Source organism: Theobroma cacao, chromosome 7 (assembly GCF_053813885.1).
Source record: "Theobroma cacao isolate CCN51 chromosome 7, ASM5381388v1, whole genome shotgun sequence".
NCBI lineage: Eukaryota > Viridiplantae > Streptophyta > Magnoliopsida > Malvales > Malvaceae > Theobroma > Theobroma cacao.
In genome coordinates, this window is record NC_142645.1 from 4,943,396 (window position 1) to 4,969,369 (window position 25,974).

The following is a 25,974-nucleotide window of genomic DNA, read 5'->3' on the forward strand; positions in this document are numbered from 1 at the left end:
GTCTATTACAGGACACGTAAGAGGGGAATCTATCATACAAAATTGTATAATTTAGATAAATGTCCTAAAGAATTAACAGTAACAGAAGCTGTCTTAGTCAAGAAAACCCTTCATACCAGTGTTAGTACGTGTGAAAGATAGGAAGTGAGGTCAATAATGGAGAAGTAGGAACAGTGATTCTGTCAGAAAAGATAATGCAATAATGGGGAATCCACTTATGCCCCTCTCTTTCTCTAACTTTTTAATATTTTATTTCGCCACAAACACAATGGATGAACTTTGATTGCTTCATCTGTCCTTTCGGCTCAATTTGCACCCAACTTTTCTTTTGACAAAGTAACTAATTGCATAAATTATATCCCGGATTCTTCTAGGGTGCTTTCTTTTGCCTAAGCAATTATAGTAGCTTGGGTTATCGTGTCTTTAAGAAAAATGAAGCACCATTCACCCTCACGTTTTCATCTCTATATTATTTTAAAGCACCTTTAAGGGAAGTGAACCCGAAACCAATGTCATGACTTATCATTGTTGTGAAACAGAAGACAAGAAAGAGCAATTCATATTGCATTATTGTGAAACAGCTCCAAGGTAAGTGACTCTCAATTCATATTGGCTAGTATTTCATGATACAATCAGTACTGATAAGAATAACATAACTAAAAATTTGACAGATGATAAGTTATTATAGATTCATTGTTTTTATTTATTTTTATGCAGGATTCAAATTTATCTTTTTAATTTGTATATAAAAACATATATAATCATTAAATCAAATTCTCAAATCCAATTTATTACATATTGAGTGAAAATGAATTGAACAAGTTTGGATGGTCCTATATATTATTTTTTATTTCATTTGGTTAGTAATTCACTCAAAAACACGGTTTAACTAATCCCAACTCACTATGATATTTGCTAATATTGCATAACTTATGCAAATGATGCAAATGCCAACAAATTGTCAAATGAAAATTAAAGTGGCACCTTCTATGAAGTTTACCACAAGACTGCAATTTTCTTGGATTCTTCCTGGTGGGAACTTCCACGAAAGTGACTTGTCTTCCCACCCCATTTTTCTTTGATTGAATATCTATAAAGACGCTAAGGCACAGTTCTACTTCTTTCCTTTTACCGTTACTTAATCATTCAGTATTTCTTTGATATATACACTCCTTGTGGCAGGGTCAATAATTAGCAACGAAGTTTGCTTCCTGTCATCTGCTAGGCGTTTTGTTCACTGATTTCATCTATTCAAAGTCTTGTACAAGTATCATCCTAGCTACGGCCTCCACACAGGTTATTTTTTTACTTTCGCTATTCCTCTTCTATGTGTGCTTTTGCTTGCTGAAATCTGTTTCGCGCTTGTCATGACTTGTTCCTTATTCTCTGATTGAGTTCTTATGTATGTTCTTTTCTTTTTTCTCCACAATATTGACTTTAGCTTTAAACTATGAACTTATGGCATGTTTGATTAAGGGATGGAATAGTATTTTTTTCTATTTTTTATTTTCTTTATATGAAATTATTTGCTTCACTGAATGATCATCTCAAGACAGATCGAAATACTTATTATTGACTCTTTGAAATGGGTATTTCGCCTAAATAACATAAAAAATTATCGATAAAAATACATTTAACCTGATTCAAAAATTACTAACACATATAAAACAAACTCTTTTTCTTCATCTTTCTACTCACCTATCTCCCTCCTCTCTTTAAATTTCCTTTATCCTCAAAGGATGCCAAAGGGCGACAGTGGCCAACCAGGGCCACCATGGCCAGATCTAATTGCAAAAAGCACGATTTGACTCTCCTTGATCAGATTTGGTCATCCAAAATGTCAATCTAATGTTGGATGACCAAATCTGGCTGCAAGAAATGTCAATCTGACACTCCATGACCAAATTTGACCGCAAGAAGCATGAATTTGGTGTTTCATGATCAAATCTAGTTGCAAAAAGTGTCTATTTGGTGCTCGATGTTCAAATCCAGTCGTAGAAGAATATATTGTCCTGTCATTGACGTTGACTATAATCTATATTATTCATTGCAAATTTGATCAACATATTCTTTTAAGCTGCCATGCACAAACTTGTCTCTTTCTGTTTGTTTATTGCCAAAATCGACAAAATTGAGGCAATTAAATCTATTTTTTTCAAGCAGTTAACCTACTTTTTAATACCTCAAAGTTATCTCTTCCGAGCAACAATTGAAATTCAACACTGTCGATGATTTCATTTCATTTGTATTTTAATGGAGCCCAGCCTTAGCAACTTAGAACATTGTAAAATTAGGTGAGAAACCAAATTCCAATATTATGTCACATCAAATAGCAATGGAAAAATTTGAACAATAAAGTTGGATATCACACATAAGGCTTTAATTTGCTTTTCCGACTTTTTTCTTCTTTTCAATTTTTCCTTCTCATATTCCTTTCTTCTCTCTTCTTTTCCTTCCTCATGCTAGTGGATTTCCTCATTCGCCCCCTTATTTTTGGTTTGTGTAATTAATAAAAGAAAGATTTTGTTAATGTTCTTCTTAAAAAAGGTTTCTATAGCCATATGCATAATCTAATCAATGTTAATTATTGGAACAAAAGAATCTCTTCAAATAAAGTTATAATATTAATAAAAAATAAGTTCTAACATTATTATAATAATTTGCAAACTATTGTGAATGTATAGTGACAATTACCAATCTACTTAAGTTCTTCATATTTTTTTTTAATTCTTGTACATAATTGACTCTCCATTATTGTTATTTTCTACTAAAATTTTGTGAAATTTAAAAATTATAATCAACACCAACTCTTGGTATCTTGCCATGTTTTTCTTATGGAGCTTAATTTGTATGTATATATTTTCTCTTTTTTCTTCCGAAGCTGCATTGATTTCCTATATTTTTCCAAAGAAATTGAATTGCTATAATATGTTCCTTTATAGCTCTTCTTGAATTTCTTTTACCTATGCTAAACGTATGATTTGATTGCTCTATGCATCTTCTCAATGGTAGCAGAGTTATATCATTAGCAAGGAAGATTTTTCAGTTGTCACTGTATTCTCAGCCTTCCTTCATTGGTTTTCTTTCTGTCGGAGGTGGGATTTTCTTAAGTTTGGGTGAGTCAGCGCAGGCAGAAGAAAACCATTTCAGTGGCTCTTTTCTTAATTAAGGAACTTTGGTGGTTTTCGTTTTGGTTTCTTCATTTCAGTGGCTCTTTTCTTAATTAAGGAACTTTGGTGGTTTTCGTTTTGGTTTCTTCTGTTTAGTGTTGCTGCTATTTCTCTGCAGTCACCATCTCCAAGCAAGTTTAGTCAGGATAGGTATTTATTTAACTTCACATTCTATTTGCTGTTTTAAGTCTCATAAACTGCAACAGATTTGTTTGCTTGATTCTTTTTTATGCTTCTAATTAATGCCATATATTTCTTTTTGTAATTAAGTCTGACACATTGCCAGCACCAATTGATTTCTCTCACTGACTTCTTGTTAGGGCTCTCGCTCGCTACTGCTTTTTCTTGTCTAGTTAAGATCTCTAAACAACAAGTAGTATATATCAGCCAGTCAAAGGTGGGTACTTTTAGCTTTCCATTCTCTGCAACTTAATTTTAAGTTTCAGGTACTGCAACAGAGCTGCTTACTAAATTCTTTATCATGCTTCCAATACAATATGTTAGAAGTGAATCTGGAGAATACTTTTGCAAGTATTCTTGAACATGAATATCTGTTCTTATGGATGAAAGAATAGGTAGACTATTAGAAGGGAAGTGATAATCTCATGTATAGTGGCAGTAATCGATCTAGTTCAAAGGGATTACGTTTCTCTAGATGAGGTTTTCAGGTTGACAAATGACAAAATAAGGGCAACCAACATCTATTTAGTGTTTCAGCACAGAGAAGGGTAATAAAATAACTAGGATTGATGTTGGGGTTGCATTAAAAAGCCTTACTCATTAAGCAGAATGTTTAAAATTAAATGAATGAAATTTGCTACTTAGAATTAAGACAAATTTTGGGTCAAGAATCATATTCCTTTTTTATATCAGTGAGGTAGGGAAGAAACATTTGAACTTCCCATTGTTTGATTCTTTTTTATTTTCATAAAATGCAAGAAATTGCATACCTGGTTCCAGTATATATGTGCTCTTCATGTAACATTTTGTCTGCATTCTTTAGGCACAAAAGGTTTGGCTGAAGAAGCTTTCTGGTTATCAGTTTCTGAACCTTAATTTGTTCACTACTTTCGTCTCTGCTCTGCTTACGATCTCTCGAATATCAGAGCCAGTCAGGAAAGGTACTATAACTTCCCATATCTGTTTCTCTTGATTCTCATTAACAGCAAGAAAGTTTGTTTTGTTATATTTCATATATTTATGCCTGATGTTTTGTTTCATTATTTCTGTCCACCTCTGAATGCTTCACCAACTCTCCACTTTATTTAATCTGGTCAAGAGGAAAATATTAACATGCCATAATCTTTAAAAAGATAGAACCTGAAAATTGAAATATTGTTCCAACATAATAGTTAATTGAAAATTGCAAAGACAGAAGATTGATTTTCTTTGAACATAGAAACAACAATCATCTACCTTTCATTTAAAAAGTTGTTTTCATGTATTTATGTTCATCATTTTGATAATACATAATTACCTACAATTACACTTTAGGACATGCTTTTGACTTCTAGAGTGATTTTCTTCCCTCTTTACAAGTAATATCCATCCTGTCTAATTAATAATTACATTTTCTACATTTTGAATCATTTTGATTCACATCTGTAATATCCATCCTGTCTAATTAATTAAAGCTCTTTACATGTATCCAAGAAAACAATGTTGCTTACAAGTTTATTGAGTCTACTTCATTTGTAAGTGGCGATGATTATGTGGATAAAATCTACCAAAATATATTATATATAACATACTAGTTTGGTGTTATGTAGGGACTGAAGACATGGAGACTGCTGGGAATGTGGTTGTTAAATGCTGGGACAACCACAGAAGCCTTGACCAGAAAACGATTGACCTAAAAAGAAAATTGGTTGATTTAAATGCCCTGAAGCAAGACGTGGAATCAAGAAAGAAGGCAGAGCTGCATCCGAGGAAGAAATTGAAGTCACAAGTTGATGTATGGTTGGGAAATGTTGAAAGAATAAATGATGAGATACAAAACCTCGAACAAAGAGTTGCGGAAAGCATTTCCATCTCACGTGGATTTTTCATGAAAGATGTTTTAAAAAAGATACAAGAAGTTGAGGAGCTTCTTCAACAGGGTAAGTTTGATCAAGGTTTGGTAGTCAATGACCTTACGTGGATTGGACAAGCTTTGTCAACAACAAATTTAGTTGGGAAAGCTGCAGAGAACTGTATGGAAGAAATTTGGACATGCTTGATGGATGATGATATTAGAAGGATTGGTGTTTGGGGAATGGGAGGATTAGGTAAAACAACAATCATGAAGATCATCAACAACCGACTTTCAAAAATGACTGAAAAGTTCAACATTGTTATATGGATCACTGTATCAAAGGAGATGAACATCTCCAAAATTCAAAATGGCATCTTACGTGCAATTGGAGAAGAGCTTCGTGAAGATGAGGATGAAACAATAAGGGCAGGGAAGCTATTCGAATGGTTGAATGAAAAAGGCAGGTATGTGTTAATCTTAGATGATCTATGGGACAAGTTGTCCCTTGAAGAAGTAGGAATCCCCAAGCCTTCTAACGGGAGTAAGTTAGTGGTAACGACTCGGATGTTGGATGTGTGTCGCTATTTGGGTTGTCGAGAAATTAGAATGCCTAATCTTCCAAAACAAGATGCATGGAGTTTGTTTTTGGAGAAAGTAGGTAAAGATGTTCTCAATTATCCAGGTCTGTTACCAATTGTGGAATCTGTTGTTGAACAATGTGCTGGTTTGCCGCTAGCTATAGTTACAGTAGCTAGCAGCATGAAGGGCATAACAAATGTTCATGAATGGAGGAATGCACGAAATGAATTAAGTAAACGTGTTAGAGGTGTGACTGGGTTAGATGAAAAGGTACTTCAACAACTCCAATTTAGCTATGACCATTTAGAATGTGAAAGAGTCCAGCAGTGCTTCCTCTGTTGTGCATTATATCCCGAAGATTGTTATATCTATGAATATGATCTAATAAACTTGTGGATTGCCGAGGGGCTTGTGGAAGAAATGGATAGCCAACAAGCAGAGCTTGATCAAGGGTTTACCATATTGAATAAACTCAAAAATAATTGCTTGTTAGAAAATGGTGAAAATGTCGGAGCTGTGAAGTTGCATGATCTTGTGAGAGACATGGTGCTACGCATCACGAGACCACGATTCCTAGTAAGAGCCGGCTTGCAATTGAAAGAGATACCACATGTACAAGAATGGACAGAAGATTTAGAAAAGGTTTCATTGATGAGTAATTATGGCTTGCGAATTCCTCACAAATGTCACCACCAAAATGCCAGATGCTCACAACTTTGTTGTTTTCCGATTGTCGCATAAGGAGTATTCCAGATTGTTTCTTTGAGCAAATGAAGGGACTCAAAGTTCTTGACCTTTCTCAGAATAATTTTAGAATTTTACCAAGTTCCATCTCTAACTTGGAAGCTCTCACTCTGTTATCGGTAAGAGGATGTGATTATTTAAAAAAGTTGCCATCTTTCTCAAAACTTGAAGCTTTAAGGAAATTAGATCTTTTAGGCAGTAAAATCAAGAATCTCCCGCATGGGATGGAAAGGTTGGTAAATCTCAATTATCTTCATCTGTGGGTGGAAGAAGTCCCTAGTGAAATATTATCAAAATTCTCATGCCTGCGAGACTTGGGGTTAAGTTCTGCATTTGTCCGAGGAGAAGAGATAGGTGAGTTAAAGAAGCTGGAGTTCTTTGAAGGGAGCTTTTATGACTTGAATGAATTGAATACTTTTGAGCAAGCTTTGCAGAGTCGAGGACAACAGCTTATTCGATACAACGTGGCTGTGGGTATTAAAAATTTCTATAGATTCTGCGAATCGGATAAATGCATTGAATTATCTTGTTCCCATCCAATCTGTAGAAATGGTGTCAAGTTTCCATCCGATCTTCAGAGATTAAGAATTAACTATGGCATTGTTGATTTCCCAGAAGAAGAGGTGTTTTTTCCATGGTTTATCCCAATGCAAAATGGCAAGTTTTCTTTTCTTAAAGAAATTGTTATATTTAAATGTGAAAAAATAAAAAAGCTGTTCACGTGTAGTTGGGTGCAAAGTAACCTCCCAAATTTGGAAGAGTTAACTGTTCTGGAATGTCACCAAATGGAGGAAATAATAGCATCAGAGATGGAATTCGTTGAAGAAGAAAGAATGGGTGGTAGTAACAGTAATACCATCCCATTGACTCTTCCCAAACTAAGGATATTGGACTTGGACCTTTTACCGGAGCTGAAAAGTATTTGTGCGGCAAATAGAGTAATGGTGTGTGATTCTATTGAAGAGATTGGAATCTTTAATTGTTCAAAATTACAGAGGATTCCTCTGTATCTTCCACTGCTTGATGATGGCCAACCATCTCCTCCTCCCTCTCTTAAGGCAATCTTTATATCTTCAAAGAAGCAGCTGAGATCGGTGGAGTGGGATCATCCCAATGCAAAGTCTGTACTGGGGCCAATTTTGAAATCCGACGATTTTTTAGATCCTTGCGAATCAGATTCTGAATTTGATTACGGCTCAGATCCTGAATCAGATACCGACTCATTTCCTGAATCAGATACCGACTCAGATCCTGAATCACATTATGACTCACTTCCTGAATTAGATGCCAACTCAGATCCTGAATCAGATGCAAGTCTGCCTAATGATGGCTAACCATCTCTGCCTCCTTCTCTTAACCGAATAATGGGATTCGGTGAAGTGGACCATCCCAATGCCAAGTCCCCATTTGAGCCATTTATTACGCACTGGAGGCTCTGACTTGTATATCTCTCTCCTTATTTGCCTGACAAGAATGGTATGTAACTCAGTAAAGCATCTCTCCTTCTTATATTTCTTATATTATGTTGATTGATTTGAAGCATCCCTCTTGATAGTCTATTCGATTGGTGGTGAGAATCGTGAGATGCTCATATCGCTACCATCGAAAGCAAGTAGCCACATCTGATTGTTTGTTGGTTAGTAGACATCTAGCGCATTTCAATTTCATATATAATAATGTATTATAAGCGGTTTGATTATCATTATTTCATATACTCTGTCGAGGGAAAAGCATTTATCTTTTCTCTCAGCCCTTTTGTTTGTTACCTCAATGATTGAGAACAAATTCACTAGAATCTGGATTTTTAATCGGAAGTTTCTGCTTTGTTTGGCATCACAAATGCAGCTTGATCGCAATCCCATGCGAGATGTTGTCAACAACACAGTTGTGGCCTAGGTTTTCTCCCAAAGTTTGGTCTGCTGTATGCCACAATCCTTCATTTATTAGTATCCAAGTGAAGGAACAAAGGCAGGTGAATTCTTAGGATCCCGTGAAGATGTCGCTGCTTTCAAGAAGGGCAATGAGGAAGTTAGAGCAGAAGGTGTGAAAGAGGAAGAAGGGAAGATTACTAAACATATGTTTCATGAAGCAGCAGCTAATGGTATACTCTGTTCCTCATCTTATTTTCTGTTTGTTGTTGAAATTTGTTCATGTACTTATCTCTTGAATTGTCTCTCTTTCTATGTCAAGTGAGTGGTTTTTTCAAGTACGGTTGTGAGAATTTGGAGTTTTATTTTGTCAAATGAGATAAATCTCTTTCAATCTCTATTAAAATTTTGCTTCTTAGCTCTTTTTTGAACAAGGAATTTAAAATCATGTTCAAGGTCCAATGCTTTTTTGCAGTAGCACTTCCCTTCCTACTTCTGAGATTGGAACAAACAATACAATCTGGATTTTTAATTAGAATTCTGTGTTTTGTTTGGCATCACAAATGCAGCTAGATCGCAATGCCATACGAGATCTAAGGATGGCATCATTTACCAGCCAATCACAATGGCACCTTGAGGGTGATATTGTTAATGTGTAGCATGCCTGAGTGCATGATTGGCAACAACAGTCATGACCTAGGCTTTCTCCCAAATTAACCAACAAGACTTCATTGATTTGAATGCAAGTGAAGGAATGAAGGCAAGTGCATTCTCATAAAACCGTGAAGATCTTACTGCTCTGAAGAAAGACTATGAAGAAGCTGGAGCGGAAGGTTTGAAAGAGGAAGAAGGCAAGATTACTAAGCATATGTCTCATGAAACAGCAGCTAATGGTCTCCTCTGTTCCTAATCTCATTGTTACTTCATCAGCTGTTTATTGTCGTAAATTTGACCATGTAATACATCCCTTGATTTGTCTCTTTTTCTATGTGAAGTGAGTGGTTTTTTCAAGTACAGTTGTAAGAATTTGGAGTTCTGTGTTTTACAATGAGATGAATCTTAGCTCTACTCTCTTTCAATGTCTATTAGAATATTGTACCTTAGCTCTTCTCAGGACAAAGAATTTAAAACCATGTTCAGGGTCCAATTCTTTTCTCAGGTTATTTCAATATAAACTATACTTTGCATATTTTCATAAAAAGAAATTGAATCTTAATGGATGGTTGTGGAATTTGTCCATAAGATGGTTCACTTCAACATTCTACCTCTGCTTCTGTAGTTTATATCGAAAGGGAAAGAAAGAGGACAGAGAGGAGTTCTATGAGATGATCAGCTTATAACTATTTAGGACTAGTTTAACACTGTGATTGCGACTGAAAAGTTGCAGTAAAAATGTCAAGAAGTGGTACCAAGCCATGCATCGAATAACATAGTATCTCACCTGAACCACCATCACTATTGCTCTTCTCAACAAACCTCAGCTTTGCAGCAACTAATTTGTGTGATCTAACTCAGTAACAAATTCATCAGCTGTGGAAACTCCAGAGAAGTGTTATGAAGAAAAACTACTACTGTCTTTCAGCATAAAGAAATCCCCTGTCAATGCTGTTTTAACATATAAAAGTGCAAGGTAGGTCAAGCTCGTATTTGTTGTTCAACGGAACCTATTCTCTACCATGTTAAGGAAAAATCCCCCTGTGGCAGCAGTAAGCCTTCCCAAGAAGTCATCTGTTTCTAAGAGAGAAGCAGCAGCAGAAATGGAAGCAAAAGGAGGAAAACAAGCAAAAATACAAAACCCAGGAAGGACAGGGTTATTGAAAAACATACAAATAAAAACACTACTCATATATTGAAGTGTTACAAAGAGCTGAAAACTGGACCATGAGCATCAGCTAAACCCCAGCAAACCACCCAACCCTCCAAGCAAAAGGAGTGTATGGGGAAAAAATACAATCATGTTGTTTTCTTTTCCAACTTTTCGTTTTGCCCTGTTCATATGAAACAAATTTCTGGAGAGCATTTTGATGCCCCCAATCCTTTAAAAGATGATAGTGTTATATCAATGGCAGTACCTCCTCATTATGTTACCTTCTCCACACCCTCAAATTAAGAAAGTCAAAAGCATCACTGCAGTGAGATCAAGCTTTCAGACAAACATAAATGGCAGAGTTACATGCTGTCCTAATCAGTAAGAGATGTTTGCACACTATTGCTCTGGAATTTTGTCCTTCAAATATTTCAGCACAGCTTTGGTTCCCTTGTCCAAAATTGCCCTCCTGATGCTGCAAAATGAAGGTAAACAGAAAACCAGATAACGGTTCATGAGTTAGGCTCTGTTAGAACATAAACAGAAAACATGAAACTAAAAATAGTTCGGGAAACTTCAATGCTTATCTGTTCAAGTATTTTAAGTTTTGACACTATCTACAGCTTAGAAGAAGTACTTTTTTTTCTGCATTATTTCTTTCTATCAATAACAAAACCACAAAGTTTATACAATGAACCACAAAATATAAATTTAAAGAAAATACAGCGGTAATTTTCAAAATGCAACATACCTTCTCAAAGGATTTCCATCAAGTCTCAAAACCTGGAGGCTTGGTTCAAGCAAACCCTGGCGAAAAAAACCGTTATCTAAGAACAGTGTAATGATATATAATCTGAACAAAGACAACAGTAAAAGAAACACACACACAACCAACAAAATCAGAAAGATGGTACAGGGGTTTTCTAATTCTGACCAGCTCTGGAGGAAGTGCTGAAATGTTATTGTCAGAGAAGTCCAGTTCAGTGAGAGATGTAAGGCTGTTAAGTCCCTGTAAATGAATCAACAAAAAGGGATAAAGACTAAATTACAGTTGATGTGTCAAAAGATAGAACAACAGACAGAAAACAATTCACTGCAGGCCAACTATTAGCTACAACAACACAATGAAAACTGGTATATGTCTTGTAACAAACTGTAACATGTTTAGGTCAATCCAGTTTTGACACACTGATTGATATTTATAAGCCATAACTACAAAGTGATATGACTATGAGAAGCATAATCATCTTCTTTAGCATGTGAAAGCCCTAGGTTGAAAGCTATAATTCTTTCCAGATGGAATTTATACAAACCGCTGCACTCTAAGGATGAAGGAACACCAAATCAATTTCATCACTCAATAAATGACTGGAAAACAAATTCAACTTCACATAACTGTAAGAACATTCACATGCGATCAATAGAGAAACCAAGTAGTTATAGCAGTTATGTAGTGGATGTTACCACAAGAACCATTAGTGAAGACAGTTTATGCCAAATGATAAAGTCATGCAACAGATGCTAACAATCATACAAAACTTATTTGTATGAAGAACTCATAATAAGTGGCTTAGCCTAAAAGAATATCTTACTTCCGGGATTGATTGAAGGGAATTTTGGCCCAAGTCTAGGATTTGTAGTTGGCATAAGCTCATTATCTCTGACGGGACTACTAGTAGCTGCATTCGTCTGTCAAGTCAACATAGAACTAAGACAAATAGCAAATGTTGCATAAAAAGCAAAAACATAGATCAATTTGCAGAAATTGCCATGATAAACAAACCAATGCCTTTGTACTTTTGCATCTGAACATGCATCTCACTGTTTTCGCTGCACTGACCTCAAATAAAGCTCCTTCAAGTGTGGTAAGCTAGAAAATGCTGGATTCTCTGGTAATGAAGCTGCATTACCACTTAGATCTAGTATATGGAGCATAGAGATTGCTTGAAATCCATCAGATGGAATCTATAATCAAGTAAATGAGAGATTGTTCAGGTCATACAGATGGAAATAGGAACATGCATGTGTTGAGATACAGAAACAATTATTGACATTAAGTTAGTGTGTCCTCATATTGCCCTGAAAGTATTACGTAAAGCAAATCTAGCCTTGCAGCAAAGAAAAGCATCAAAGAAATTGAAATATGCAAACCATTGCAGTGGTTTAAATGTCTTATAACTTGACCAATCTTGCAGTAATTGATTGTTTCCATGTTCTTGGACAGAAATTCTGGTGGCTATCAATCCAATCATCTGATGCATCAACTACCTTTAGATTGATGAGCCATTATTGACAGAACACAGTTTTTGGTACCTTAACCAACTGGGCATATTTTTTTTTTATTTTCCACATTTCTAGGAGGCAAACATGAATTAGACTATTTAGTGAGTGCACAAGCATGCATTCCTCCCTCAACAGCTAACGTTTAGAAGGCAGATGAAAAAAAAATTTTTGAGGGACAAGAAAAATTTTAGAAAACACACTCTTCATTTCATATGTCTTCCACATGATCTCATGTATATTGTACAAGAAAGAATTTTTATTCAAACCTGCTTACCTGTCGTAGTGGATTATCGTCCAGCTTCAAACAAGAAAGATTGGAAAGTGACTTCAAAATTGCGAACGGCCATTCTTTAATATTGTTCCTCGATAAAATCAAAGTCTGCACATTCAAATATGTGTTACCATAGAGTTGCAGATCATCAATTAAACAAGATAACAATCTAAGAAAGCCAGACAAGTTTGCTTCCCAATTAAGCTTATTGATTAAAACTCAAGAAGAAGATCATCCATCATGCATCAGGGATGAATTCTAAAACTACTTGCCTATGGAATTGATCTCACAAGCAAACATCATATGGAAGCTTCAAGCAACAATATATATGTCTTTTATCCCAATTCAGAAATATGGATACAAAAATCATTTTACTTAATCACAATCAAAGTCCATACTTCTAGAAGAAATGATAACTAGAGAGCAAATACCTGAAGGGCTAAACATGAGGAAAGTTCAATTGGCAGCTCTTGGATGGAATTTCTGGAAAGGTTAACTTTTATAATTTCACCTGATTCCCATACTTCAGATGGGACAACACTTAATCCCATGCCCTCCAGAGAAAGTTCCTGAAAAGTACATGTACAAGAAACTTAAGTTGTTAAATTGGATACAAAGAACTTAGAGAGTGAATTTGGATATTAATTGTTGAAAATGATGGAGACAACATACGAAACTAACAAAGATTTAGGGCTTATAAGAAATTGAGATAACATTAGCTATAGCATTTGAAAATCAATCTTCCATTTAAGCAGTATTTCAAAGTCACAATTTAGTGAAGATTCAATGAATCTCTGGATTTATTCAGCACTATAAAAATCTTTTTAATTTTAGCACACACCATTAAACTAAAATTTAAAAAATCCAAATGCATCGTTTCCAAATCAAGAACCCAAAGACAAAGTGAGCAAGTTCTATGCTTTCTGCAAGGAAAAATAATCATCAAGAAGCTGAATGATATGCAATTTTGTACAAAGCATGCAACACTACAACATGAATCAAATTCAGAACCACAGACCCAACTTTTAATGGCAGATTCTCAATTTCTCAACCCTTAACATCTGAACAAACCCGATGAGTTCATTTCTTCCTTAAGGTCATGCATCCAGTAAGATGCCCTATTTTTCTGGATCTATGTACCCTATGATGCAAACCATGTTCCAATGAAAGGAAAAGTATCCACCAATGTCCTCAGACAGAGAGCTAGATAGGTAGTAATAAGTTGAACCTACCTATTACATTCTGCATCCACAGTAATAAGATCACAAACAAAATACACACTTTACTCTGATAGAAGATCAGACTCTAATCTTAAAACAAATTTATAAGTTGATGTAATAAAGGAGATACCTTCGAAGTGAGAGACAATCGAGCTGCCATAGTAACTACTTCCTCTTTGGCAGGAGTTGTTGCTTCTGAATCTACAACAAAAGCTTCACTATTATTATTTGAAACAAGATATAATACAGAACCAGATATCATGGCTATTTGAAATTTAATCAAAATTTCAAACACCACTAGCAGTAAGGAGGATAAAGTAAGAGAGATGCCAGAAAGACTACAGACTAAAAGGATATTATGTTGCATGTGCATTGTAAACCAATGTACCTTCACCCTCAGAAAGTCTACTCCGAAGATATCTCAATAAAGCAGGTGTAGGTCCATTAACCAGCGAACTGCAGGAGAAAATAAACAGCAGTTGGTAAAGCCATGACTAAATTGAGCTTATACAACAAATAACTCCCTCAATGCGTCAAACCTTCTTAGAGTTCGCAAAGGGTTGCCAGTGAGCAAAAGTTTCCGCAGAGTAGTCATATTGCCTAAACAAAACATCAAATTAGATTGCCTAAAATATTTTCATCATGAATATCAAAGAATCAAACATATTTACATTGTTTTTTGCCACCTAAATGTAAATGAGGGCAAGTAAAAAGGAAAATGATATGGTCAGTGAAAATATATGCTTTTGCTGCATTATCAGAGCATCAAGTGCTATGCATTCCTAATAAAGATATGCCAGAATTAAATTAATTAATGATCCAAAATTGCTAAACTTACCAAGCTCAGCAGGCAATCCAGTCAATGAATTATTTGAAAGATCCAGAACTGATAGGCATAACTTGCATGCACCTACTGGATATTCCTTCAACTGCATGCATTTGACATAATCAGTATGCAGTTACAATTTAGTAAGATTCAGACCATTTCTGGGACCAAAAGAAGATAAACACAAAAGCACACACAACAATAAGGTGAATCAACTGTATAAATAAAAAAATGATTGCATATATGTATTACATTGTATTTTTTCAGAACATATAAACAAATAAATAACAGTGACCAAAACAAAGTATGTCTATTTTCTTCATACACATTGACCAATGTGTCACAATACCCAAAAAACTCAAGGCTCAAGGAAACTTGTTGTCTTCAAATAATTACTTCCAACATAGACAACCTAAAAAAGCATTCAACACAGCTAAGAAATGAGGATGAAGCATGAATCAAATGCTGGCTTGATAGTTAGCCAACTGGAAAGCAGATGTAAGATGTTCCAAATGGACAGCAGTCATTGCATCCATGTACTGTTAAAATGTCAGTATATATTTAACTTGGGCAGAGACAAATAAAATGGTGAGCACAAAATGTACCAAAAAAAGGTGAGAGAAAACATGTTTTCTTCAAATTAAAGCTGAGCAAAAAAAGTACCAAAAAAAATATTCTTGGAGGCCATCACAACAAACAATGTATGAAAATGCGGTTTCTTCCCAAAACAGTAACAGCAAATTTACATTAAAGCAAAAGAGATTGAAATAGCTACCTGGTTTGAGTGAACATCCAATGTCCCTAAACGAGAAAGAGAACCTAACTCCTCTGGTAATATCGACAATGCATTATTCCTGAAAATTTGAGGTAACAAATAACAGATGAACATCAAAAGGGCAAAAACTTTCAGATAACTACAAAATATGTCTCATAAAATGTGAACAAGAATATGACCCCATATAGAATTCCACTAGGGAAGAGCAACCCATTATTGACGGTGGGATTGACAAAATTCCTGCATCATTCAGTATCAGTATGACTTATTATATAGTAAAAAGTAAGGATATTTTCTAACACAACTCTGTATTTCACTCACTGTTCTGATGAAGGTCAAGACGGATGAGACGCGAAAGACATCCAATGTTCTCTGGCATACCGCTCAGCAAGTTCTTTGCTGCACAGATTTCAAAATTTGTTTATATAATGTGAGATTTAAATATTATTGATATAGCTGGCAAAATATGGAACAGCAAATATTACATGCATTGAGTTCTGTAAGCAGTGTCCATGATGCGAAAAAGTTCTCAGATAAAGCTGTCAGCTTGTTCCCCTGACACAATTAGAAAATATAGCATAAATAGCCCCAAAATACATCATTAATGATTATTAATTACAACAGAAACCCCCAACAAGATGCTCCACAGAAATCACAATGTAGAAAAATAATTCACTTTACTACCTCAACATCTAGCTTTGTCAGTTTTGAACAGTTCTTAAGATCTTCAGGCAAGCTGGTAATTAGATTATTTGATGCCTGGTGTGCGAAAAAACAAAGCAAGCAGCCAGTTATGGACCAGATATGATGATAAATAAAGCAAGATGAACGTCTGAAACTTGTAATTTCATGACAAGAAGATTTAGCACATCATTTATTGGCATTCTTAATGACAAGCTTAGCTGATCTCTAAAAACTAATTGATGAATGATGACCAAATAAGAAAAGGACCCAAATTTACACTCTACAACCTGAAGGTGATTGGAAAAAGAGGTTGTAAAAGAACATCAAATCTTCTTTGAAGATCACCTTAGCATCCATCCATAACAGAGGTTAAGAAAATGGATGTGAAAGTCAAACGAGCACATGTTTGAGATTGAAACTAACCAACAATGATAGAGTTAACAAGGAGGGTTATTTCCAAAAAGAAGTAGAGAACCTTAAGTCCAAAAATATTTGCGACTTCCTAACGGAATTTACACATTATCAGTGGGGCTGGGAAATGTATTCAAAAACAAGGTGCTTTTAAAGGTGAAGCAAAAAGTGGGAAAACTCATCTGGAAAGCAGATTCTTAAAGGGCAACAAAAGATAAATAATGATAACTATGATGATCGGTAAATAGAAAAGTTGTGTCAACAGAATATTACATGCACACCTACCTTTAGGTCTGATAAATCTGAACATTTTCCAAGTGAGCATGGAAGTTCCTTAACATGATTGCTTGAACAATCAAACCTGGAATTGTCACAAAAGAATGATTCAATAGACACAAAACATGAAAATTTCAAACTCTTTTCTTCACTAAAAACGCAATCAAAGTATAAATGGTTCCACAAAATGAAGTATTCAGAAAATCACCATAAACTTGAAAGTAAACTGTTGCTAGAGACAGAGATTAATAGGATAATAAACTCTAAAATTAATACAATGTCTTATTCAAATTGTCAAATTTTTGGCCCCTATATAATTAAGAAGAAGGTAATCCAAAAAATCCTTTTGATGCTGTTATAACTCAAACCACCAGCCAGTTCGGGTTGTGAAAGAAGTAACACTAGGCTATGAAGATGGACCAAAAAGCTCAGCAGCAGGCGTTTGTTTTATGCACTAAAGTGCATGGAATGAACAGATTCTTGCTAAAACAAAATAAAATGGATATCTAATACATCTTAAGTGTTAGGAAACTGCTGATGAAATGATCATACCAGATAAGAAAGACTAATCACTTTCTTTTTCTGTGTCAACCCATATGTGTTAAAAATAAGTATAGGACCATTAAAATACATAAATGCACCAACACAAGCATACAAATGCAAAAACGCCAAAATGGCAACAAAAAAGAAATCCAGCCAACTATTATTATTTGAAAGACTTGAGAGAGATAAACAGGAGCTTACTTGACCAAAGAAGTTGCTGATCCAATCTCCTCCGGTATTGCCACTATTGAGTTAAATGACACATCCAACAACTTAAGCATGGAAAGCCTACAAGAGTAGAAGGAAAAAAAATCACATGCGAAAACTTGCCTGCATAACTTGATAATTCCACAGAACCAAGTAACAGATTTCAAAGTTCAAAACAACTCACTGTCCTATGGCAGCAGGAAGGTCAGTAAGCTTATTGTGACTGACATTCAACACAGTCAATAATGGTAAATTCCTCAGGTCTTCTTTCAATGACTCAATATTGTTATGTGCTAAGATTAGCTTTTGTAGCTCCACAGCCTTTACATACAACAAAGCAACATCGACAACATTTTATATCTCATTCAAATGCAATTTCAACACTCAATTTAACAAAAAGGTAATTAAGGTTAAAACTAGGAGAAATTTCCATAATTTACCAAAATAAAAGCAACAGAAATAAATCTTAAATTAAATTACCTCCCACCACTTTTCACCCTCCCCAACAGCATCCAAGCTTCTGTAGAGCTCTACTGGAACCTCTCTTTTAACATAACAAATAATAAATTGATAATTGGATTGAAGAACTAAGTAATGAGAGAATCAGGGACGGATTCGAAATGAGAGGAAATGATATGGGGGTAGAAACGAACATTACCTGAGAGATCGATTGGATAAGTTGAGAGAACCGGAAGTCCTTGCAGCTTTCAGTAGCCGATCCATTTTGTTGTTGTTAAGACAAGAATGGAGTAGTGATCTGGCTTTTGTTGTTTGGGTTTTACATCAGTTTGCTTGTTTGGTCTTTACTTTTGTCTTACGTTGCAATAACAGAGAGTAAGGGGCACACTTCTACTTATGTTCTGTCATCTGTGCCCATCCCCCGTGAACTTTTAACCTTTAACTGCACAGAAGCAAACCATGGAAGCAAACGACGCTAACAAGACCCATAAAATTACTAACATACCCTGAACATAAGAACTTGGATTTAGCTATCTAAATGCATCTTCAATCTTATCTGAATAAGGCTAAACATGTAGTATGAGTAATTGAAAAGAACTTCACAACATGTTTAACCATGTTATCACTGATATAAAGCAGGGTCAGAGAGGTTGACACCTCATTCGGAATAATGAAATTTATCATTATATCTCCATTTTCAGTGACCTTATCATCTGAACTGCTCTAAAGAACAGATTTATATTAAAAAGAACCTCCATAGTCATTGATTCTTTACTATAATTTATGTAGAATATAAAATATAAAGCCTTTTACCAAAGAAAAAACAATGATTAACTCAATATCCCCTTATTCACTTTATGTTGTGTAAGCAGAGCTAGCCTTTTGGTGCATAATGAATAAAACTGTCTATTCCCCCCACCCTGAATTTTCAAGGCTTGATATAATGTCCTCTGCAATTTGTTTTAAGTTCCAGTTTTCTATCTTTGCTTCATTGTATTGGCCAACAATGAAGTAGTTTAACTTGCAATATTATTAAAGTATCGCTTATCTTATCAAAGGAAATGGTGAGATTAGCGATGTAAGTCAGAATCCAATATTGCACCCTTGGAAGATAATATTCAATAACTTTATGGTGATATACCTGTAAGGGGAGAATGTTGGAATTTAAAAATGATCCCCTTATCTCTTCTCCTATTTGAAAATGAACTACCGTCTCCTCCTTCTCCTCCTCCTCTTGGAGGGTCAATATCTTTACCAAATGATTTTCATCACCATCTTGTACCTTTTATTTCTATATATTTTGTGAATTCTGTCACATTTAGAACCTTAGAAGTTGAAATACCATTTCTCAAGTTTGGTAATCTGATAAGGCTCATTAACTGGAAAATCAATCAAGGAACTAACAATCTGGTTAAGTCAGTGGAAAACTGCTGATTGAAGAAAGATTCTGAACCTCCATCAAACAACAGAGGAACTTCATTTCATGTCCCCTTATTAAATGGATTGAATTCAGTAGATCATAACTTATTTCATTATGTGCATAGTCAAATCTGTTTGCATCAGCAACAAGAAAAGAGTTCAAGACTGGGGTACTTAATTATCAGTTTTCAGGTTGGAATAATTTTCTTTTTAAATTATAAATTTAGATTAATATAGTAAGTCTATTGCAGAACATCTAGAGAGGGAAATTTGTCATACAGAATAGTATAATTCAGAAAGCCAATGGTTAACCAATTTTACATAGTTAGAATAGATTAAAAATATGAAATTAATAAAAAAAAAAACAACTCTTGATATTCAGAACCATTGATTGTGTTGTGTAGCATATATTAATCCTAAAATCAAACCATAGATTGACTTAGCAATTGTGAGGTAGTAAAAATAATGCCTGAGGTTTCGAGGGAAGTTACTTGGAAACCTTAGCCAGGATTTGTTGCATTGACTTGGCCATTATTTAATTTCCATCCTGCTCCAACCAAACATTAAAGACTTTTTGGGATAAGATATTCTGCTAGTGGCTGTCTTCTTGGCTTTGTTCCTTCTCTGCTTATTTTCCAGATTTCAATCAACAATTATTGAAGGACTGGTGCAATATCAAGAGACTAGGTAAACTGTTTCCTCCTCTTCTTTGTTTCTTTCTTTCATCTTTGGTCGCTTTCTCCATTAGGATCTTGAATTGTGGCATGAATTGATCTTTGGAGTTATTGTTTTGTTTATATTCTCTTATCTTTATATGTTTCACATGATTGTTACTTCTGCTTCTTAAATTTCTTTTCCTGAAAGCTATAAGTTAGCACTTCTTGCCAGGAATTTGCTTAACTTCATGGAATGACAGTCAGATAATTAATGATTGAAACAAATTTAACGTTTTGATTTAAAGGCTTTTGGATTAGAGCAAAGCATGGTTTATATGGAGCTTGTTGGGGCAATCCTTGAACTGATGAAGTGCATAGGGGCTCCCACCTGCACATACTTGGACAATCATAAAAATCTTGAAGAAAATGTGAATGATCTCAGAAGAAGATTGGATGATCTAAATATTTGGAAGCAAGATATTCAATCAGCAAATGAAGCTGAGATTCGTTGTAGGAAAGTGGTGAAGAAAGAAGTGGAGAAATGGCTTGAAGATGTACAAAGGATGAATACCAAAATGCAAAAGATTGAACGAAAGTTGTCTGTTGTTTCATACATCTCACGTGCCCGCCTAGGCAAGCTTGTTTGCCAAATGATCAAAGAAGTGAAGGAAATTTATCACCAGGGCTGGAGGTGACATTGCCGACAACCAATTTAGAAGGTGAAACTGAGGTCAAAGACCAAATATGGAGACACTTGATGGGTGATGAGGTTGGAATGATTGGAGTATGTGGAATGGGGGGCATAGGGAAAACTACAATCATGAAGCATATCAACAATCAATTGTTGCAAGGGACTCGATTCAATAAAGTTATTTGGATCACTGTGTCGAAAGAATTGAATATTGTCAATCTACAAGGAGCTATTGCATGTGCAATGAATCAATTTCTTCCTGAAGATGTGTTAGAACGAGCAACTGCACTGATTGAAATCTTGAAAACAAAAAGATATGTGCTGATATTAGATGATGTCTGGGAACAGTTCTCTCTATTCAATGTTGGAATTCCTGAACCAACATTACATGGAGGGAGCAAATAGGTATTGACTAGTAGATCAACTGAGGTTTGTAGATCCATGGGATGCACCGTGCTCAAAGTGCAACCACTTTCAAGGTAGGAATCATTGAACTTATTTTTGAATCATGTAGCGCATACTGTTCTACAAGTTCCAACTTTAATGGCAATTGTGAACCTTATTTTTGAGCATTGTGGTGGTTTACCACTTGCCATCATGACAATAGCCGGAAGCATGAAGGGGGTAGATGATGATCATGAGTGGAGGAATGTGCTTAATGAGCTAAATGAAGCTAAATGAACTTGTGAAAAGTGTGAAAGGATTAGACACCAAAATATTTCAGTGCTTGATGCTCAGTTATGACCGCTTAAAGGATCCAAAAATACAAGATTATTTTCTGTATTGCTCATTGTATCCCAAGGATTATGCAATCGAAAAGAATGAGCTAATAGAAAATTTGATTGATGAGAGACTTATTGATGAATGTGGAAGTAGACAAGCAATGAAAGACAGGGCCCATTGTGTTTTAAATAAGCTTGTAAACAATTGCTTGTTAGAGATGGCTATGGCTTACAATAGGATTGTGGTTCAGATGTGTGATGTTTTGAGAGACATGGCATTATCGATTAAATCTGGTGATCATCAATTTATGGTAAAAGCTGGTATGCAATTAAATGAACTACCAGGTGAGCATGAATGGACCAGCAATCTTGAGAAGGTTTCCTTGATGGATAATTCAATATTAGAAATTCCTCCTCACATGTCACCTAAATGCCGCAATCTGTCAACCTTGTTATTGCAGCAAAATGACTTTTTGGAAAGTACTCCAGAATCTTTGTTCGAGCACATGCACGGTCTAGAGGTTCTAGATCTTTCTTATACAAGTATTCGCAGTCTCCCTAGTTCCATTTCCAACTTGGAAAATCTTGCTGCATTGATACTTAGAAATTGTGACAAGTTAAGGGATGTGCCTTCATTAGCAAAGCTTAGAGTGCTGAGAAAGTTGGATCTTTATAATACTGCTATCAATGAGCTCCCTCACGGTATAGAAATGTTAGTGAACCTCATATATCTTTACTTACTTTCAAAGGATCTAAAGGAGCTGCCAATGGGCATACTACCAATGCTTTCTCATCTCCAAGACTTGGCAACTACACTGTAAATAAATGCAGAGGAAGTAGCCAAATTGAGGAAGCTAGAGACTTTTTCAGGGTCATTTCTTGAGTTGCTAGACTTTGAGAAATATGGAAAGTCTATGCAGGGTCAGGGGCCTAGAAACTATGTGTTTGTTGTGGGATCATCTAAAGCTAACAACCCAACATACACTCTTTGGTCAGAGCAATTTGAGAGACCTTAGCATTATCGGAGTGTAAAATTTATTAATGGGGAGATAAGGCATGAAGATCCTATAGTGCTCCCAAATGACCTTGGTGATCTGTATATTGAAAAGTGCCATGATCTCAAAAGCTTAAGCAATATTTCTTTGTTCCATGAAGCAAATGACTTAAAGAAATGTGAAATCCGGGAGTGTGAAGGGATGGAGTGCATGCTTGACTTGTCATTATCTTATTACAACTCGCATCAGAACATTGAGGAGGTAGACCTTGAAGGTTTGTGTAACTTGCAGGAACTTGTCAGAATTGGAGTAGCAGTTGATTCTACATCTCAAGCTCCAACACCAGCCACCATCTTCTCTTCCCTTAAAATACTTCGTCTAATTGGTTGCTCAAGCATGAAGAAGGTCCTTTCACTTGAACAGCTACAGGATCTTGTAAACTTGGAAGAAATTGTTGTTATATCCTGCAAAGAAATAGAGTTTATAATGGCATCAAAAGAAGACGAAGAAAATCATCAAGGAGAAACAAGGGGTGTTGACATAACAACAGTTACTCTTCCCAGTTCAAGGAAATTGACGTTGGTCTAGTAGCCATAGTTGAAAAGCGTTTGTAGTACTGGTGTCATGATTCAGGCAGATTCTTTGCAATCGCTTGAGGTAGGCGGATGTCAGCAGCTAAAGAGGATCCATTTATGTCTTCCTCCTCTCTCAAGCAAATCATTTTAGATTCAATGGATTGGTAGGAGTCAGTAGAATGGGATGATCCCAATGCTAAGGATGTTCTTTCTACCTTTGGTTTACTACGACCTTCCTTCGAATTTCCATCAAAAGAGGATGAAGATTAAGACCTGAGGACAACAAGGATAGTAAGTCTTCTGCTTTTTCTTAAAACTACAAGGATTTCATTTCTCAGCTTCTTTTCAAGTACTTTATATTTTTGTTGTAGTTTGTACTTTTTAAGACTAGTAATAATGGGGATCGAATAATAATTTCCCTTGTTTTTCTTTTTATATATTTTCAAGAGTTGGAATAACCAAGAATGGAGATGGATTCAGCAAATCTGGTGGACTGAAACTGCCAGACACAACAAATTCTTGGTTAGACAAAGTTTGAGTCTCAAGGAATGCAGGGCCAAATGCTTACCAAACTATTCTTCTATGGCCCACAAACAGACAGATATAAGAGGAGGAAGCGGCTGTGCATTTGGTTTAGCAATCTGATCCATGTTAAATAGCTAAAATCAGGTGGGATTGATCTTTGTTAAACAGATATCTGCTTGTGATGCAGGTGTGTGACTACTTTTGGCCTTTTTATTTTTACAAATGAGCAGTTGAGAGTTCTTGAGGCTCTATAATAATTTCCACTTTTTAGTCTAGATTTTAGACATTATATTCAACCATTCCAGACTATAGCAGGCTTCTTGGCTACAAGGAGAGTGGATTTAAAAGCAAGGAAATTTCTGCTTGATAGTGAGTTGAACTTGAAAAATTCAGATATTGGCATGACAACAAATTTTCAGAGGCAGACCAGGCTGAAGTAACACAAATAGAAAGGTTGGAACTTGGTAGTGTACTTCTATGCCTTAAAATTTTATTTATAAATTCATATAAAAAGGTATACCCTTCTAACAATGTTCTACAGGTGCCGGATATGCTATAGATGGGCTGTTTTCAGTAAAATCAGATCTGTTTAAGCTTTGGTGTATAGTTTCTGGAGATAATTACATCCAAATCACAGCCGCAACCTTACTGAATATGTAAGTGTCAATTGATATTATTTGAATTCCTTTTTTTTGTTAATTATCTCAAACTAATTAAGTATCAAAAGGTTTCTGCTGCAGGCACAGAGATTATCAAAAGAAGAATACTTAGAAGAGGCAATATATCTAAGGTGACAAAATGCATTGACATCAGCCATTTAGGTGTACAACAGCATTCTGATAGGCCAAGCGTGTCATATGTGTTTCAGACTTCAGACATTGGCAAGTGAAAATGAGTTGCCTCAGCTTCACCAACCTGGTTATTTGTTTCACTAGAGTCTGCTTGAAGCGGATACTTCATCCGGTAATCATGCATCATCTTCAAGAACTGAAACAAGTATACCATTGTTAGAAGCTGGATACAGGATCTTTTATACTGGAATAATGACTCGATTCCAGTTGAAGTTCGGGGCTTGTAATTTTATTGCAAATGCTTACTAGTGGGAAATGTTTCATGAGTTAAAATTTATTCAAGTATAAATAGTTTTCATCAATGCACCATCTAACTTTACAGGCACTATTACTAATCACTACAAATTGTAAAAAAAAAATCATTTATCACCAAATTACTATTACGAGTTAATTTTTTGTTGTTTTGACTTGCTAAGAAAGTGAGAGTTTTATCCTTTTCTTTGATGTAGTTTTTACAAATGATATTAAATTTGTTATAAGTAAAAAGCCAAATATGGTCCAACCAAGTTACTCAAGCAAAATTTAAACCTTTATTATGAGTGAGAATAGTTTTATACATGCAATTATGCCATGTCAAGGTTCCAATGCAGTAAAGAATAGCATGGTTAGGTCATCAAACTAATAGAAAGAAGCTCAATATCCAACAGTGCAGATCATTTTTGTGGCAAAGCTTCCTGCTGATACATTAACAACAGTGCAAACTATGGGGTAAAAGAAGAGCAACAAATTGATTAACAGAAATTTTCCTTAATCTCCTTTACTAACAATGGATCATAATGAAAGAGCTTCTTTGTTTTGGAAGAAGCCATATGAAATTGGAGGTAATGTGCTTACGAAATTTGGCAACCAAGAAGGCTTTCGCTTGTTCTTATCCTCATGAATCGAGGTGACTAATAAAGAGTTGCATGTATGGAATCTTTGCTTTAAAAGTAGCCCTTGCAAAGGTTTAGCAAGCGAAGTTCATATGTTTTTAGGTAAGTTTAAATTGAGCTTTAAGCTGTAGGGCGTGTGACGGGTTTTGTTTAGAGCAAAGCCATGAAGTGACAGAATCAAGCCAAAAGCACAGAAACCTACAGAGCAGATAGTAGTATTATTATTATTATTATAAGTATTAATTTGCCATCTTCCCCTTGCTAATGACAGGTAGGTGACAGGGTAGGTGTTGTTTTATATGCAGGATGGCCATTGCTTGGTCCATTTTCTTTTCTCCTATTTCTTCCCTTTTCTTTTGTCTGGATTGCTTAGTTTCTAACTTTTCCTGTTAGAGTCATTGCAATGCCATCATGGATGACATAGTCAAAGCCAAAAGCATGAAATCTATCGCTTTATGCTATTCATAACAAACTGATTGGGGAACTTTAATAGCACACGACATCTATTGGGCCCTTAGGACATGTGATTGC

The 25,974-nt window shown here is 35.4% G+C and overlaps 2 protein-coding genes and 1 pseudogene across 3 annotated transcripts; 2 read left to right on the plus strand and 1 right to left on the minus strand.

Annotated features, from left to right (window-relative positions):
• The first annotated feature begins 1,244 nt into the window (after positions 1-1,244).
• On the plus strand, positions 1,245-8,565 carry LOC18593894 (putative disease resistance protein At4g10780). The gene is given in 7 exon segments (XM_088808094.1): positions 1,245-1,296; positions 3,491-3,567; positions 4,174-4,291; positions 4,940-6,439; positions 6,442-7,983; positions 8,063-8,143; positions 8,353-8,565. Coding segments are annotated over 2 exon segments (2,889 nt in total). The 5' UTR covers positions 1,245-1,296; positions 3,491-3,567; positions 4,174-4,291; positions 4,940-4,950; the 3' UTR covers positions 7,842-7,983; positions 8,063-8,143; positions 8,353-8,565.
• A 1,621-nt stretch (positions 8,566-10,186) lies between these two features.
• On the minus strand, positions 10,187-18,775 carry LOC18593895 (Leucine-rich repeat (LRR) family protein). The gene is made up of 21 exons (XM_018125023.2): positions 18,337-18,775; positions 18,159-18,222; positions 17,863-17,999; positions 17,673-17,759; positions 16,938-17,013; positions 16,242-16,316; positions 16,043-16,112; positions 15,879-15,956; positions 15,737-15,797; positions 15,558-15,636; positions 14,795-14,885; positions 14,496-14,556; positions 14,345-14,412; positions 14,087-14,157; positions 13,168-13,305; positions 12,740-12,844; positions 12,023-12,147; positions 11,775-11,871; positions 11,117-11,191; positions 10,934-10,989; positions 10,187-10,657 (listed from the first exon to the last, which is right to left on the minus strand). Exons 1-21 carry the CDS (start codon positions 18,399-18,401, stop codon positions 10,582-10,584), a joined length of 1,755 nt encoding a protein of 584 aa, XP_017980512.2. The 5' UTR covers positions 18,402-18,775; the 3' UTR covers positions 10,187-10,581.
• A 1,232-nt stretch (positions 18,776-20,007) lies between these two features.
• LOC18593896 (putative disease resistance protein At1g61300) lies at positions 20,008-24,873 on the plus strand (annotated as a pseudogene). Its single transcript, XR_016027345.1, has 5 exons — positions 20,008-20,243; positions 20,518-23,486; positions 23,643-24,173; positions 24,262-24,376; positions 24,448-24,873. The product of XR_016027345.1 is annotated as a putative disease resistance protein At1g61300 (transcript).
• The last annotated feature ends 1,101 nt before the right edge of the window (positions 24,874-25,974 follow it).